Source organism: Gymnogyps californianus, chromosome Z (assembly GCF_018139145.2).
Source record: "Gymnogyps californianus isolate 813 chromosome Z, ASM1813914v2, whole genome shotgun sequence".
Lineage (NCBI taxonomy): Eukaryota > Metazoa > Chordata > Aves > Accipitriformes > Cathartidae > Gymnogyps > Gymnogyps californianus.
Window position 1 is genome coordinate 24744805 of NC_059500.1, and position 17033 is coordinate 24761837.

The window sequence follows — 17033 nt, forward strand, 5'->3', positions numbered from 1 at the left end:
ACAGAATAGTAACTCTTCGTTTACCTTCCCCTTCCTCCTTCTCTCTTCATCCATCTCCGCAAGTTAAATGCTCACAGCAATGGAAGATCAATAGCCAGGTAGAGTCTGTAGTCGTGGGGATTAAAACTATCAGAGCTGGGACAGCTGAGAATGAGAGGCTGACCTCTTCAGGAGCAATGCTGTGCCATGTTTTATCCCTTTATCACCCTTATCATCGACAGCATGACTGTGTCACTGAAGCCCCCAAGATGCAATGAGTGCTTCGCTTCAGAAGTTGCAGAAAAAGAGAAATTCTGAGAGATCAGGTGAAAGTCATGTGTGCCAGTTTTGAACAAATTTTACAAATGCAGAGTCTGAGGAAACGGTTTTAATAAACAGAATGAAAAATGTCCAGCTCATCGATTAGGAGGTGCAGAATGATGCGAAGTTAAGTGGGTGAGGGTGTTGCAGTACTTGAGAATCTCTGGAGTACTGAGATTTATAGGTGGGAAATAAATGTTGATTTGTTTATTCCCTCCCTCCCTCCCTCCCTCCCTAATATGTACTCAGGGAAGAGCAATTAGTTTCTATTTTTTAATGTTTGCATTATCTTTGAACATATATCTTTCTGCAGTGCCAGCTATAAAAAGTCAATACAGGACCCAGCTGTACAAATAAACAGAGTTATGAGTGTAAGGGGGAAATTATTAACAGTAAGTGGAGTAAACACATTTTTGCAGAATTTATTTCTTAAAGAGCTTTTAAAGCATAAAAATAAATAAAAGTTGTGTCTATACTTTAAATTCAATGTCATTGTTAACTGTTATGATGCAATTGAAATTTTTGTTCAGCAATATAGTCAGGGAAAGAGGTATTTCAGGTCTCTCAGGTTAATGGAATTAACACAACAGATGTCATTTTAAATAGGTTATATCCCTTTCCCATTCAATCCTGCTCCTTTCTTCCTGTGTTTTGCAGTCTTTTTGCCATGATTCTGCTAATAGAAGCCTCCTCCTCCTGGATATAGGCTTTCTTTGTTTTGCAAAGGATGTGTTTCAGTCAAGGCACATTAGGAAGTTTTCAACAATCAGATTTTATTAAAAGAAGGAAAAACAAAAGTGAAGATTTTTTTCTTTCCTTTTTTTTTTATTTTTCCAGAAAGTTAAAGACTTCTACCAGACTGGTTTTGAGGAGGTATCTTGGTTCTGGAAGTTAAGAGAATTAAAAGGTTGTAAGTGGTCACCTGCAGGATAGCTGTAAACTTAGATAGCATGGGAAAAATGAAGTTCAAGAAAGTGAAGCTTGAGCAGTTACTTTACCAATGTTGTAAACCTTGGCCTGTCCTATCTAAGGACAGTTTCCAGATCAAGTGCCTATGCAGGGGTAGGTGCTTCTGACATTTCAAAAGGTCTAGGATTTTTATCAGCACAGAATAAAAATAATTATCATGAGTTTGGTGGGTTTTGGTGAATTTTTTCTGTTCTGGCCAAACATTCTTTGACTTTTCAGAGCTACTCAGTGCTTAGTGAGTTCTTTTCTTTAAAAACCTAAATGCTAGCTCAAACTGATTTGTTTCATGTTTCTTCCCATGTCCTAGTCCCTATAGCAGATCACTGGTTTGTCTCATTTAAATAGACAGTATGAAGTACTAGATACAATGGTAACTGATCAGAATCCTGCTACTTAACAAGAAAAAAACCCAGCCCTCCAAACAGAAAGGCACAATGTCTCTCTTGTACCATTGGCTGATATGAAGGGGTAAAGGCATGAGATTCTCCAGGGAGACAAGCCATGTAAAACTGACACTTTTTCTTATGAAGTCCAACTTAATGCAGCTGTGTTCTTTCTGATTTTCATTTGTTTGGGGTTTTTGCTTTTGGATCTATTCAAGTAGTGTGAAAGATCTTCCAGACAAGAGGGGCATAGCAGGAATAAAAGGGGTAGGTAGATCTCCGACAGATGCATGTGAAGTGAAATGCAGGGACATCACTCAGCTCTTTCAGGAAATTTGATAGGCTCTTGCAGCTGGTTGTGAAACAGTAATTTGAAGTCTGATGAACTCTTTCAAGTGCAGGAGCCTGATTCTGCTCAGCTGTGTAATTGTGATGGAAGGGAGCCAGCCGAAGGCAGAGACCTGGGCACAACCTTTTGGGAAGCTTGTTCCGGCAGAGTGGGTGAGAGAGTAAAACAAAGGTTACAAATAATAAGTTTCTCTGCCTGATTGATAATGAACTAGTAATAAGTGGCCTTATTATAGTAATAAGTTTCCCATGGAAGCCCGATGATTGCAGAGAAGCTTTAGCTGAGTGCATGTGACCACATCTTATTTTGATCAGCTGTAGCACAGCAAAGCTGTATAATTATCATAATCTAACAATTAGCCTGGCGTGCTTTCCCAGTGTTTAATTACTCCAATAAATGGTAATTGAATAGAGGACTTAATGACAAGAGAATAAGTTTCTTTCTGCATTGTGTACTTAACTTGCAGTCTTTTCTAGGCATAATTTTTGAATACTGTTTTTTTTTAACAACAGCCTTGATTAGTTGTTTCTCTTTTGTTTTGTCAGTCAGTGTTTTGCTTCCTACATAGTGTTTTCTCATGGTGTTTTGAACTTGTCTTAACTTGTGAAACTGTAACCGAAGGACTAAAAGGTCATAGAGAGCTCCTTTATATTACAGGGGGTTTTTGTTTGCTTGCTCAGGGTAGCAATATCCTGCTAGAGATCTAAAATGTCACTGGCTTGCTACTGTTAGCAAACCCACTTCTCTTAGCATCTGGAAAATGTTGAATTTTCTTTTGGTTTGAATAGAGCTAAAATTAAAATAGCACTTTGATTACTTCATTGTTTGTGCATCAGAATCATTGTTGATGTCAGCAGAGCTATGGGAACAGAGTTTATTAAATGTTGTGACAAAGCCAGTAAAAAGAGCAGAAAAGCATTAAAGAGGTTATTTTTGCATAGCACAGAAATAGCATCTTTAAAATTATCTGCAGTAAAATGGTACACTTAATCCCACAACCCCTCAGATAATTAACAATGACAAGATTTCCCCCATCACACATAACACCTTTAAGTTAGTTGAAATGGGAGGGCTTGGGCTGTCTAAAAGAATAACGAGGCACAAGTTACCCTGCTGTGTTCCAGTCACAGCATGTGAGTAGAGCTTGGGATGGTCTAATGCACTACAGTTGCCACCTAAACAGAGGCAAAAGCTGTGAGCAAGCTCAGTAGTGTGGAATGGTAAATAACTGACATCATCACATCCTAAGAGCAATTAAAATGTTGTCCTTTTAAAGGATGTTAACGTTTTCCAGAAAATGTTTGGGGTTTGTATATTATTGCATGTACAAATACCTACTTTATACTCATCTTTCCGTTATTAATAATTTAAGCAAATAGTTTCATAACTAGCTAACAGAAATAAACTTAATGTTCAACCTATTTCTATATTTTTCCAGTTGAAGCTTTTCCTGTGTCTAGAGCATTTGTAAGAGATGTTTCTATTGTCTAATAACATTTAATCTACTGGTGGTTCACCCTTTGTTGGGATACCTGTGGGATCTTCTCACCTGGCTGCTTTTTTCATGATACTTATAGGTATGGACTTCTCTCTGAGACCTCTCTGTGTCCATTAAATTTAGTTAAAACTGGCTTAGTGGCTGTGAAAGTAAAAAGGAGGAGCTCAGTGACCAGCAGTTACAGGGGTATGCACCTGTGCTGCTCACAGAAGCCTTTTTTCCTTAGGAAACAGAACAAGAACTTCTTGCTGTGCTGTTTCTGAAGAACTATGGGTAATTATGGTTTGTATTTACCTCAAGAATACATTGATTCAGTGAATTTTGTTGACGTTTCTTTGCATTTCAGATTATCATTTGAGAGCAAGGCAACTGGTGTAAGGCATTCAGCAGTGGCAGTATCGTCTGTGCATTGGTGTTACAGGCTGTGCAGGCTCCAGGCAGCAGAACTGGGGCCAGTTGCATCTGATCCCTTCTGATGTCAGACTGAAGACCAGAATTTCATAATTCATTGTCAGAGCAGTTATTTGAAGTCTTTTCTGGTTCACCATGAAGCCTTGCCGCATACATTTGACAGAACAGACTCCAAATAAAGAAAGGTTGACGTAGTAAAAGGAAAATTTTCCAGTACACTTATCTTGAAGTAGAGCATCTGGTATGTCGATTTTACAGGAAGGGTGATAGAATATAACTAATAAGATTTGTATGGGAAGCAACAAGCAGAAGCTATTGCAATTTTTTATCTATCTAAATGATAATGGGCAATTAGTGTTATTTGTGCTGTTCTTAAACTGGATTTTTATAGTGTTTATTCCAAGAAAGAAAGGAAGAAAGAAACAAAAAACAAACTAACAAAACTGTTGTCGCATTCTAAATATCTGTTTAAATAAATCGTCACTTGTTTCAGTGACCAGCAAAGTTATTAAATTCAAGATGAGCCACATACGCTTCAGAACTTAAAATTATGAAGAGAAGCATGCACACAGACTATGTACTTTCACTTGTGTTAATGAATAAACAGAATACAGAAGGCATTAATTACTTTGAAAATGTTTTGCTAGTCTTGTGTTTCTGTGGTTAAAATTACCATGAAGTTCTTTCTCTGCATCCTGAATACCTGGACATTTCATCAAGTGGCACTTGAGCACAGAAGCATTCATATGACTGTCTTTGCTGGAAGCAGTATGCAAGTTTTGTGTAGCAAGCTGATGTTTGTTGGTTATGGAAATGTTTAGGTTTAGAAGCTACTTAACTATTTGTCTCTGTCTTCAAAATGGCTTTTATAGCCCTACTGCCTAATAGCTAGCTTTGTAGTATGCAGGTTTCTGAGACACTGTTTGAATGCCACCTGACACAAAACAAAGGTTAATTATGTTTGAAGAATAGCTGTGTTTTGCTGTGTGTAAGCCAGAGAGCATGGAGACAAATGACATTATTTGCAAGAAGATTTGTAGATCCTGTCAGAGTTTTGGAGAAGCCTTTTTGGTTGGTTTCTACCACAACACAATGTTCTGTTATGCAAAATCTAGATAGGACTGGTTTCTTCCTCGTAGTGGGATTTATATAAAGATCCTGATCACTGTGTGGTTCCAGAAGGGCATGGGAGTCCAGATGAGGATCTGCCAGAACAGGATGAAGACCTAAGTGAGAAAAGGAAAACTACATCAGTAGCATTACTAGAGAGTGTAGGAAAGCAAGCTTTCTATTCCGAATGGGACTGGAAAAAGGGACAAACTTATTAAACCTGAAATGCAGTCAACAGGAGATCTGCTATTCCTGTCATCTCTACAACATTTGCTAAACATTGATAAATGTTTTCGTTTGAAGTGGAACTTTTGTTTCACTCTAATACCTGACATTATACTACTAAGAAGAGGTTTTCAGCCTGTAAATGTTAAGTATTTTCCTCTCAGATGTGGTTTAAATTTCTTGGAAATGTGTTTCTGAAGTATTTCCTTTAATAGTTTTGAGGAGTCTGAGCTTATGAATTTTTTTGAGTTACTCATGGCCATCCCTTGCCTTTCTGTTTAGGTTAGAGGTCTTTGTGTTTCCTCTTCGAGAAGCTGAATACAATATGCTGCCTTGTAGGTGGAGAAACAAGAATAGTCTCAGTTCACTCCAAGAGGCACACTGGAGATGTTGTAGCCTCTTTTGGAAAAATAAAATTAGTTCTACATCTCTTCAGTGCACATGCTGAGGTTTTGATTACTGACTTCCTTAAGATATTACAAGAGGGGAAATAAATACCTGCTTTCTGCTTCTTAGTTGGCTAATACTCTTTCCAGTATTGCTGTTACTATATGGCGTGAAGAGACTTCACTCAGGGCTGCTTGATAAAATACCTTGGTACATGTTTTCCCTGGAGCAGGTTCACTGCTGTGCCAGCAATATCGGCTAAAGGCCAGTTTAGATCACTTAAAATATGCACCATCTTCTTCCTTTTCTAGATGCGTAAATGTAAACACTTTCTGGCTACGGTGAATGACTGTGGAATGAAAATATTGAGAGAGCAGGGAAGCAGGGAGGGAAGGACACTGGAATAAAAAGGACTTGGTTGTGTGCTTCACCCTCAGACCTGATTTGCAGGCAGTGCTTGCTTCTTAACTTTCCATGTGTTTGACAGGCAACTATGTGCTGGGGCAAATGAAGACACTTAACTGCTTCAGCACTTAGGGAAGCAGAAATAAGAATGAATCTACTAAAATACCAGTGATCAAAGAGGACGGTTGTGGTTTTGTTTGTTTAACGAGAATACAGTAGGGGACTTTGCCAAAACGGAGTCAGATGAGCTCTTTGTGTGCAGTATTGGGTAGAACAGCTCACTGGTGCAGATTACAAGTTTGATTTCATTGCTGATGTGGATTTAAGGTGTGATCACAAATTTAGTTGTCTGTCTCTTTGTATTTATCATCTCCATTATCATAGACTGTGCGGTTGGATTCTTCCCTTCCAATTCAGCTATTTACAGTACAGACTCTCTCTGGAAAATGTCTCTCTAGACTCTCCTTTTGGTTAAAGGAGAGAAATAGCTGCTTCTGGAGTGTGATCCGTCTCATTGCAGTGTCTCATTGCATCAACAGGCCAGAAGAATTCAACTCGAGAAGTTCCTATTTCTCTCCATTGACTTAAAGAGAATGTGGAGAAGCAGTTCTCTTAAGGTTATTTGTGTTGTAAAAGTCTAATGTTAAGGAGACCACTCTGATCCTGAATGTCTACAATTATGTAAGTGTCGTTCTGAAAGCATATGGTTTCTGTCACAAAACCATAATTGGGCATTATTGTGAAGGCACAGGCTGACATAAGAGGTAACCTTGAGAATCCCTTGAGAAAACATCATTGTCTGTCACTTGCGTGGTTAAAAAAAAGCATGCACACACACAAATATGTAAATAAATATATATTTTTACTTACTAAAACTGTAATTTAAAAAAAAATAAAATACAGATATCATTGCCAGAATGTGGCTTTCCTGTTCATAACTTATAAGATACTCTTTTTCATCACCTGTAAGAAATGGCATACTATTAACTGATACAGCAAACAGACACCAGTTTGAAAACAATACATTTCTGCAAATGTGTTAAGTCAGTATCTGTTCAGGTGACAGGTTTGAAAAGTGCTGGAGTACAAAAATATATTTTTAACTAATGATTTAGATAAATGTAAATTCTTCTCGAGGAACTGTGGTTCAGAGAGGCTTTTCCATGTTACAGAACAGAACCGTGAGGCTGTGCACTGGCTGAAATTATACAGATATATCATGCTTTGATGCGTGTTCAGTTTTTCCCCTTTAAAAAGCTATTTTATTGAAGTTAAATTATTGTAGGGATATGAAAAGGTGTAGTTTGCTCTGAATTTATCCTTGGAGGGCCAGCAGATCATTGCTTTTTCTCTGAAATTAGATAGAAGGATCCAGATGGCAGATTTCAAGCCCATCAGGTGTTTAAAATATGCCCCTCAGCTAAAAAGAAGTATTATAGTTAAATCTGTCATGGCCTTTTTATTGCTCTGTGGTACACTTGACAACTGCAGCCGTGAAAGAGAGAAGCTACAAGTAGCCCAGTCAGCCTGGAGTGGAGTAGGTCAGTGGTTGGTTTCTTTGGCTGCCCCAGGGAGTTTATAGATGTACAGAGCTGGTTTATGGAATCATTAAATCCATAATGGTATAAGCTCCCATGGAGGCAGTGAATTTGTTCCCATAGTTTCTTCCAGGTACTATGGTAGGCATTAGAGAAGTAATGTAAGTGAAACATGGAGGGCAGAAAAAAGGACACCTTCCCCACCCCCAACAAAACAAGAATCCCATGTCTCTAAGGAGTCCTCTGTAATAATAATAGTAATAATAAAGTGTATCTGGGCTGGTGCTTTGCACTGCATTTCTCAGCTGGCACTCATTCAGAACTGTCACATCAGGCTGAGTGCTGATAATTCGTATCCCAGAATCCTTTTATCTGAACAGAGCAACATCTCCACTGTGTACTTTTGGCAAAGGAGATGCACTGCTTTTCAAATATCTTTAAAAAGCAATACAGGCTTTCCTTTGCATCTTGACAAACTGCTGCTAATCATGAAGAAAGAATAAACCTGTTTGTGCTCTTGTAGTAACTATAAGTACTTGCAGTCGAATCAGCTTTCAGCACGGGGGTGATTACTGCCTGATTCAGAGAAGAGGATATGTTTGGGTTATTTATTTGCATGCATATGTAGATGTTTATATAGACATTGATTTGGGGAGGCTGATGCAGTTTTTGCTTATTTGCTGCTGCTTGCTTCTTTCTCCAATTAAAAAAAAAAAACGAACACCACAACCAGATAAAGCAGACACTTTGTTTGTTTGTTTATTCAATAAACCATAGGGAAAGATAGCCTATAACTGGGTGTGCATTAGCAACAGACTCATTTTGTGAGAGAAGAGAGCAAAACCTTTATCTAGAAGGTCATATGATCATAGTCCTGCATAAGCAGTCTCTGATAGCTCTGGTGAATTGTAAGGGTTATTTCTGAGAGTGAATGTACATGGCTGGAGTGAAATGAAGTGCCATTAGTGATGCCCCCTTTATGAGAACATTACCCTGCAACAAGGTCATCCTGAGTTAACGGTGCTTACATCTGAACTCTTGCTGTGATTTCAGATTCCAGCGGGGTGACTACCACATCGATGTCTGCATCAATGACTACCTGGATGTGTTCTGCCCTCACTATGAAGACTCAGTGCCGGAAGATAAGACCGAACGCTATGTTCTGTACATGGTGAACTTTGATGGCTACAGCTCCTGTGATCACACCTCCAAAGGGTTCAAGAGGTGGGAGTGTAATCGGCCGCATTCCCCGAATGGACCGTTGAAGTTCTCGGAAAAGTTCCAGCTCTTCACGCCCTTCTCACTAGGATTTGAGTTCAGGCCAGGCCGGGAATATTTCTACATCTGTGAGTATATAGAGATTTACCACTGTTGCACAGCAGGTGCAAGAAACCCAGCTAATTTTTCACCTATGCTCTGTGGAAATACAGAGGGCTAAACGGTATATAATGCAAATGTCTTACATTGAATGTAGGCTTAACTATCCCCAGATACAGTAACTAGGAATCTAGCTAGTGAAAATGAGATTAAATCACAGCTTCTTTTCTCACATGAAATAGCATGTCAGCCTATTCACTGAACCATGGCTGGCTTTTAAAGCAAAACGCACTATTATGTTTATTCCAGCACTCTGAGGTGGAGGAGGAGGAGGAGGGGGCAAGAAGGGTAGGATGGAAGCTGTCCCCAAATATGAGGAAAAATAATTAATATTTTGCATGTGAAATTCCTGGATTTTCTTATTTGCTCAGATGAAGTACTCTTATCTCTGTAATATTTATCAGCCAAGGAAAGTGAGGTCTGTTCAGTTTGTAAGTGGTAAGGCTGCTCATGTCAGTAGTCCAGCAGTATTTAAAGTTGTAATTTCTTAGGGCAGATGCTCCTAGCATCACGCCAAGTCGCTCCTTTTTTATTCCTTCCTTTTTCCACCCGCCCTTTTTCTTGGACAAGCTGTTTCTGTCAGCGTGGGCAATGTGGGGTGCCGTGGGAGCAGGCAGCAATCAAGGGAGTGTGAATGAGCTCACACACCTTCACGCCTGCTCCCCGAAGCAATGGGGAGGACTCTCCCAGAGCTCTGCACTCTCCTCCACGGCAGCCTGCATCGGGGCTACTCTGGGCACCCAGAGGAGATACAGGATAACATCTGTGGCTAAGGAAGTAAAAACATCAGGAGGTTAAAAACCAGCGTGTTAAGCAAACTGATTCCCTGAGCCCACTGTGCAGTTGATACTGCTTCAGCTGTCTCTCTTAATCCTCCAACAAAGATCTTATTTCATCAATTTGTTTTGTACCTGAATCTTCTAACAAGTTTTGATGGCTCCAGCAATATTTTTTTTCTGTTTTTAGTGTTAGACTGGAGAGTTGAAAGCTTTAGGCAGACTGTAGATCCCAATAAATATTGCCTTCATATGTGTAGCTGGCCTTTCTACTGTGAAACAGTCATTCCACCTCATTTCAGCAGAGAAACTGAGTATGTATGATCCATGTTTTTCAGCCTCATTTCTTCAGCATTGAGAGTTTTCTTTTCCATTTCTTAATCCACGGGGAAATACATTCCTAATGGATAGTTTTCCATTCATTTGTTTTTCTTCCAGCAAACAAAAACCTCTAATGAGTGGTGGTTCAGCATCAGAAGAAAAGTGCCTTGTTCTTGTGCTGAAGCACAATAATAATAATACCACTAAAAATAATTTTTAAAAGCAAACTGTAATGTTACTCAAAACTGTTTTTTAATATGGTCATGAGAAATCATGTAAAGATATCAGAGTTAAGTGGATAATGTTCTAGGATAAATAAATCTGTACTGTGTAGGCGCAGTCCTACTCATGTCACTCACAAAAGCTTCCCATTAACTTCAACAGGAGTTTTGTGTCATTCAAAACTCCGATATCAGGCTACCCGGGAACACTGGATTTTTTGGTGGGTATTTTTTTGTTTGTTTTGGGGTTTTATTTTGATTCAGTTCCTGAACATCATCAGTAAACCACGCAGGAATACTTAAGCTAGGGAATGCAGTCTTTACCATCACATGGTCACAATATAATGTAGCACAGGGATGGCATCAGTAGCTGCAAGCATAAAAAAACCCCAAAACAACACAAAACAACAAAAAATTGGTTTTCTAAATTTTAAAAAAGAAAGAAAGAGAAATGTTTAATAAAGGTGAAAACCAAACATGAAAGTGAAGGAAAAAATATGAGAAATCTCAGCTTGGTCTTTCTAGGTAATAGCTTCATTGTTAGAACATACAAAATCCATTGAACTCTCAAGCAAGACATTATTATTCAAAAACACCCAGGTTGCTTATGCCTGGTTTTCCTCATTTGTGGTTAAATTCAATATTTCACTAAAAATCATTATGTATCTTCTATAACATTCATTTAACTGAGTCATTTAACTGTCAAGGGCTCCCTTCAAAATAATTGTTCCAAAATGCTTTAAAATAAGAAGAGCTTTATGATATTCAACTGCATTTAGATGGAATTATTTTTTTTTAATGAAAGGTAAAATAGCAAAAAAATTACCAGCAAAGAGATGTTTGTTTACTAGTAGCTTATTGGCCTGGTATTCACTGAAATTAAATTTTTATGCGTGTTTCAGAGACACAAAAGCATTTTTCCTCGTTTTCTGTAGTTTAAGTATTTTTTGCTTTCATCCTTTGTTCTGCTGAGGACAGTAACAAGGTTGGCATTGCAGCAGTTGCAGGGAAGCACTGTACGCTGAGTTAACAATTATATGCAAACCTTCTCAGGGGAGAGTCGTCCATCCTGGAATGTTTTTCTCTTAGTTTGTGCTGAAGAAACAAGATGGTGAAATGTTGTTCCTTTTTTCCTCATCAAAATTGTGAGCAGGCTCCAGTCCAGGCTATGGAGACCGCCTTTGTTACCTTTCTGTATCTGCATGTTAAAGAAATTGCTGCTTCACCAGGGAAGGTTTCCTTTCCTCAGCAGATCTGAAACCTTTGCCCTCTCTGCAGGAGAGGGGGAAGGCTGACTATGTGACATCAGTCTGGTACATTCTATTTAAGGGTTACAAAATATGTTGTGTAGTCTAGACCTCTGGAAAGACAGAAATATCAAGTGGTTGATTAGGTATTTAGCTTAATTACTGTCTGGTGCTTTTTCGAAGATCTTCACAGTTTACCTTTTAAGGATGTGAATTGCCTCTCTTGCTTCCATTATTTTCAGAAAATGCAATAATTTGAGAACAATCACTGTGTCTTTTTCTGAACTGTTGGTTTGGAAAACGCCACTTTTCTTTGTTATGCCATTGCCTTCATATATTGCTCAGATGAACTTGGATTTCCCTTCTTTGCATGTTCATTCTAGGAAAATACAAGAAAAAAAAATCTATCTTTCTGATATCACATTTACATTGAAGAAGTGAATCCAACATTGCAGACATGCAATCAACAAGTACTGATTGAGTTTACTTTTGAAAGAAGAAAAGGTTATTAAATATTTACAGAGAAATTAACTTTTATTTAGTTAGGGAGTGCACAGTGCGGGGCTGGGGAAAGTACATAATAGATCATGACCTGAAGCCTCAATTTTTCCTTAGTTCTTAGCAGGTGCTCACCTCAGGTTAGTGTATGCTAGCCTGAAAACAGACAAAATAATATTACTACTGAAACAGAAGCAAATGAAATATAGAGAAAGCAGAAACTAAATACTTAGTGGTATGACAGTGATTTTAATGTCCTTCAGAAGGGAACGTAAGTTTGGGTATGCAGGTTAAGGTGGGGTACTGTGCAAGGGGAGATGAACGCAAAAGCAAGGAAGGGGGGAAAAAAAGATCCTAAAATGTATAATGTTATATAATTATATAATTCAAAATGAGGGTATAATTTTCATTACTTTAACTCAATTATGGGTGTTTTATTTTTATTAATGTGCTAAGTATTGAATAAAATACCAGTAACAACTTGGCAAATATACATCAGAGCTGTTGAAGTAAAGAAGTAAGAAGAATGAAGACTGATACAGATTACTGCAGAATCCTGACAAGTTTCTGAACCAAGCTCCCATGTCCATTTAAGCTAGACCACATCGCTCTTTTCTTGAAAGCAATGTATCATTGGTATAGTATCAGAAGTTGTACTAATATTGAGCTGTAGCATATGCTTTTCTCTGAGTGATCAGTCCAGTTACTCCATCAAAAAATTCAGTGTTTGACATGATTTATCCTAAGAAATCCGTGCTGTTTTTATCATCTTACCCTCGAAGACTTTGTATGTCTTGTTTATTTAGTCATTTGATCACTGTGAATATTGTCATTTATATATGCTTATATCCTTTTCCTAGAAAGACCAGGTAGGTTTGCTCTTCTTCACAGTCCTCTTGCTGCTCTCCTGTTCTCCGCAAGATCTTGAAGGCTTTTGCTAGCAGTTAGCAAGCTTTACAGTTAATGTATCTAAACACAACTTAAGTGGTTCTTTCTCCGTTCTTATTGAGAAAAGAGCTCCTTTCATCTTTTAAAAATCCTGTTGTCTTACCTGTGGTTTATTTGTGTAACCTTTTTTGTTACTGTTTCTTTCTAGTTTTATCTCATGCATGTGTCTTTCTGATTTTATTTCAAAATTCTTATGCTGTTTCTGTCACCTTTAATGATGTGTCATTATCACTGTATCTTTGTTGTCACCATTTATTTGCATGAAGCTTCTGATTGTCAATTCAGGAAGCTTTAGTTGTAACCATATTGCTCCTGACCACACCAGGATAGTATGCTTTTACGATTTGAATTTAGTTATGGTTATAAATAATGTTTTTTTAATCGTTCTTAAATTTGTGATTAAATTAAGAAACTGTGTTTGTAAAGTTGTACTTACAGTTGTACATACGCTTCTTCTTAATAACATCTAGCTCTCCTGTACTCCTTTTCCTCATAGAATATATTCCCAGGGAACCTGCTGTTACCTATTCCCTTGATTTTCTTAATGTTTGCCTTTGTTCCCCATCATCCTTGTTTCTCTGCACTAGTTCCTTCTTCTCCTGAAATTTCTGACTCTCATCTCCTGAGGGCTTTTATTCAAATGACATTTCACCTTGGCGGTCTTAGCTGCTGCTTCTATAGGAGAACTTGTGATTTTCATAATTTCAAATATAAAATTGTCTCTCTTCTATTAGCTTGTTCCATCTCTGTGACTGGAAGTTGTCATCACCATGTTCCAAAAACTGTGGAACTGTTTGAATCCTGCTGTCATTTTTCTCTAACAGCTGCCAGGTAGTTGGACCATCTCTCTGCAACCGTCTGCACACCTTTAGAGGCTTCTCTGATTCAAAAGATCTCAAGGAAAAAACAGTAGTAGAAAAAATTCTTTATAATACCTCCACTACTTTTTGTCTTACTTTTGCCTGTTAATTAGGTAATTAGCTTATCTTATTAATAAGGTATCTACCTGAACTCTTGTTGAGGCAGTAACAGTCTCTAATGATAGTTAAGATGAACTTATTCTCTATTCTCCCTTCTGCCGTGTTTTGTGACTGTGTGTTTAAGTACTGAGTGTTTGTTTGTGCTATTATTTTTCTTCAGTCTCTCATACAATCCTCTAGCAGTTTCTCTGTCCTGTGCAATTCCATGTTTCATGACCAGGTTAATTTTTGGGAGGGTTACTGGCTTTTTGTCTCAAAGCTGTAAGCGTATTTTAAAATCGTTATCATCAAGTTGCCTCATTCCTGTTCCCTCCTTTCCACCTGAGATGCTTGTGGTAGAACGTGTACTGAAATGCTTTCTCCAGGTGCCCTAGCCACTGAATTTCTGGAGATGGGGGAGGACACGAAACCACGGCTGCTTGGTGGTGGTGGTGGTGGTTGTGGTAAGGATTTTTGGTTATTAATGAAGAATTATTGACAGAGTTTAGAAGTCTAACTCACAGGGAGGAACCATACCTATCCCTATACAAATCAGCAGTTAGCATAGGAAGGGCACTGTCCACTTTTTATGGAAATTAACACAGACCTAACAAAAGCTTGCCATGACTAAGAACCTGGAATATCTTCCCAGGTTGCCAGCTTGGCTATTATTCTTTTAGGATTGCTTTCAGTGTTGCAAGAATTAAGAAGGGGGACTTCGTAGAGGCCAGGTTGAATAGCCTGTGGTACTATATGGGAGAAAACTGCTGAGAAGTCTTTACAATGTAGTTTATTAACGGTTACTTGGTATTTTTCATGTGCTCAAAGAATGGTATTAAACAGCTGCATAGAACTCATTGCTTTTGCTCGAGCTTAAGTGGGTATTGATGTTTTGCATGAACAGGCACAATTCACTGTAAGATGATTATTTGATTTAGGGATATCCACATGTTTACCAGAGGTTTAGTTTGTTGTAATGGGAGCACAAAACAGAAAGACTGTGAACTGTAATCTTGACCTATCAGAAAAGATAAATGTGAGTCCCCCCAAAAAACTACACTTCTCTTTTTTCATCCTGTTACAGACCTGGAAATCCTGCTTTTTCAGAACCAGTTGGTGTTGTCAGCACAGCAGTTTATACTGCTGACTGTAAGTCTGCTGGTAGGAGGTGCTGTCTGAGGACATAAATACAGTATTTCTCAGGTTTTGAGTCTGACGTATTTGAGGAAATTCCTGCTGGAAAAGGAGATAATGTAAAGAAACCAGTGTGACTATTCAGTTGCGTCCTGGAGAGTATTAGAGTCAATCAAAGGTTACTGTAGACAGTTCGGCTAATGGTTAGATTGCTTGCTTTTTTTTGAGGAAGTCAGCTGTTACTTTTGTTATTGTATCCCGGCTGGGGTAGCACAGTAATATTTAACTAGTAATACTCCAGAAATACTTTTTTTTTTTTCCTTTTTTTTTTGTTTGTTTGCTTGGGTTTTTTGCATCCAACACTTAAAATATATGGTATCTCTGTAAGCAGTCATAGCAGTAAAGACAAATCTCTTAACCAGCAGACTGACCTTGGCATAAGTGGCAAATTATACCATCTTGGAAATTCCAGGAAAGCACAGCGGACGTTCTGTCTATGCATTTACCAATGCAAATGTAAGGACGCTGTCAGCCTGATTTTAAAGTTGCCTCTATGTAAATGAGAATTGCTTCTTGATGTTCACCAATGCACTTAATACTAATTCTTCTTCAGAGCATCCTTACAGTTGTGGGGAAGAAATTAGTTTCCATTTTAATGGCAACACTCTGTATTTCTGGGAGTTTCTGTTCTTCTGTTTGTAGTTACGGTGAAGACTGGACATCTCTTGCAATCACACGTTGTGTACCTTGTGTATCTGCTTGTTCAGGCAGCTGGTCATTTTGTACCCTTCTAATGCTACCTGTCTCACAAACTCCTTGGCTAAATCTCTATTTGGCTTCTTGACCAATACACATGGTACCTTTTTCTGTAGGACAAAATAAGACTATCCATACCTGAAAACAGATTATTTTGATTTTTCCACTGAGCAGAGTCTGCCATTGTATGAGAAGATCTTTCAGCAAAACCCCTATTTTGGTGGGTTTTTTCCCCTCATATCAATAACTTATATGCTGTAAAAGGCCTGGTTTGGATATATTCCCCCCTTGAATCTGTCAATAGTGGGACTCAAAGTCAAAGATTTGGCTTGGGGCAAAGACTGGACTTCAGCTTTAGAGAGTTGTGTGAGCTTGAGAGAAATGAGTAGAGCAGATTGATGGTAAGTCTTGTCATGCCATACTCAGCTTATACTGGTGGCAGTGGAGTCACTGTATTTACTCCGTAGGCTAAACTTTTGTTAAAAATTGTTTCTACTTGTGGAAATGGTTGACTTAAGTAGCAGATATTTTGCTTTGAAAGGGAAGACTGGTTTTGTCTTTCAGCAAGTGAAAAGAGGCCGTCTGTCTTTGACAGGTATTAGTTAATGCAGGTACTGCTGGTGTTTATGTTTTCCTATTGCTTTTTGAAGACATGAGGTCAGAAGATCCCTTTTGGAATTCTCGCTCCGGACATCCTGGATGTCTTCTTACCAAAAGCTAAAAAATGAAGATTAACTGAAGAACGTTATTAAAGGATGCTGAGGGAATTACGAACATTTTTAGTGTGTTAATTGCACTTTTCTTTTGGGGAAACATTGTTTATTGCCAGGTCCCCCATTAACCTTTCAATCAAGATCTGATCAGCATAAACACTGATGCTACTTTAACAGCAGTGGGCTCAGACATGCCGCTCTACTATGAATCCTGCTTTGATAGCTGGTTTACCAGAATTACGAGATGTTCTGAATGAAATCAAAGCAATTGGAAGGGTTTGGTAAATGTATACTTTAAAAAATATTTTTGTGTGATAACATTAGACAGCCAAGGAAGGTGACCTTTAAAAGGGAATTCATGCTTAGCCTAGTGTGTAGATTAAAGGACTGGTTTCTGCTAGAAAGCATCAGAAGAATTAAGTGCTGGTCCTGCTAAAAAGAAAGCAGAAACAATCACCAGTGTCTAATAGATTTTGATGTTGGTAGTGTTCTTAGAATCCTGAAAGGG

General features: G+C 38.3%; 2 protein-coding genes across 3 annotated transcripts in view; both read left to right on the forward strand.

Annotated features, from left to right (window-relative positions):
• Positions 1-17033, forward strand: part of FBXL17 (F-box and leucine rich repeat protein 17) — a 551764-nt gene that overhangs the window by 534625 nt on the left and 106 nt on the right. The window lies entirely within an intron of this gene.
• EFNA5 (ephrin A5) overlaps positions 1-17033 on the forward strand; it is a 213607-nt gene that overhangs the window by 165838 nt on the left and 30736 nt on the right. For both annotated transcript variants that reach the window (XM_050912579.1, XM_050912581.1), the window contains exon 2: positions 8629-8921. In XM_050912579.1, coding sequence (XP_050768536.1) covers positions 8629-8921 — 293 coding nt within the window. The remainder of the gene's footprint in view (positions 1-8628; positions 8922-17033) is intronic.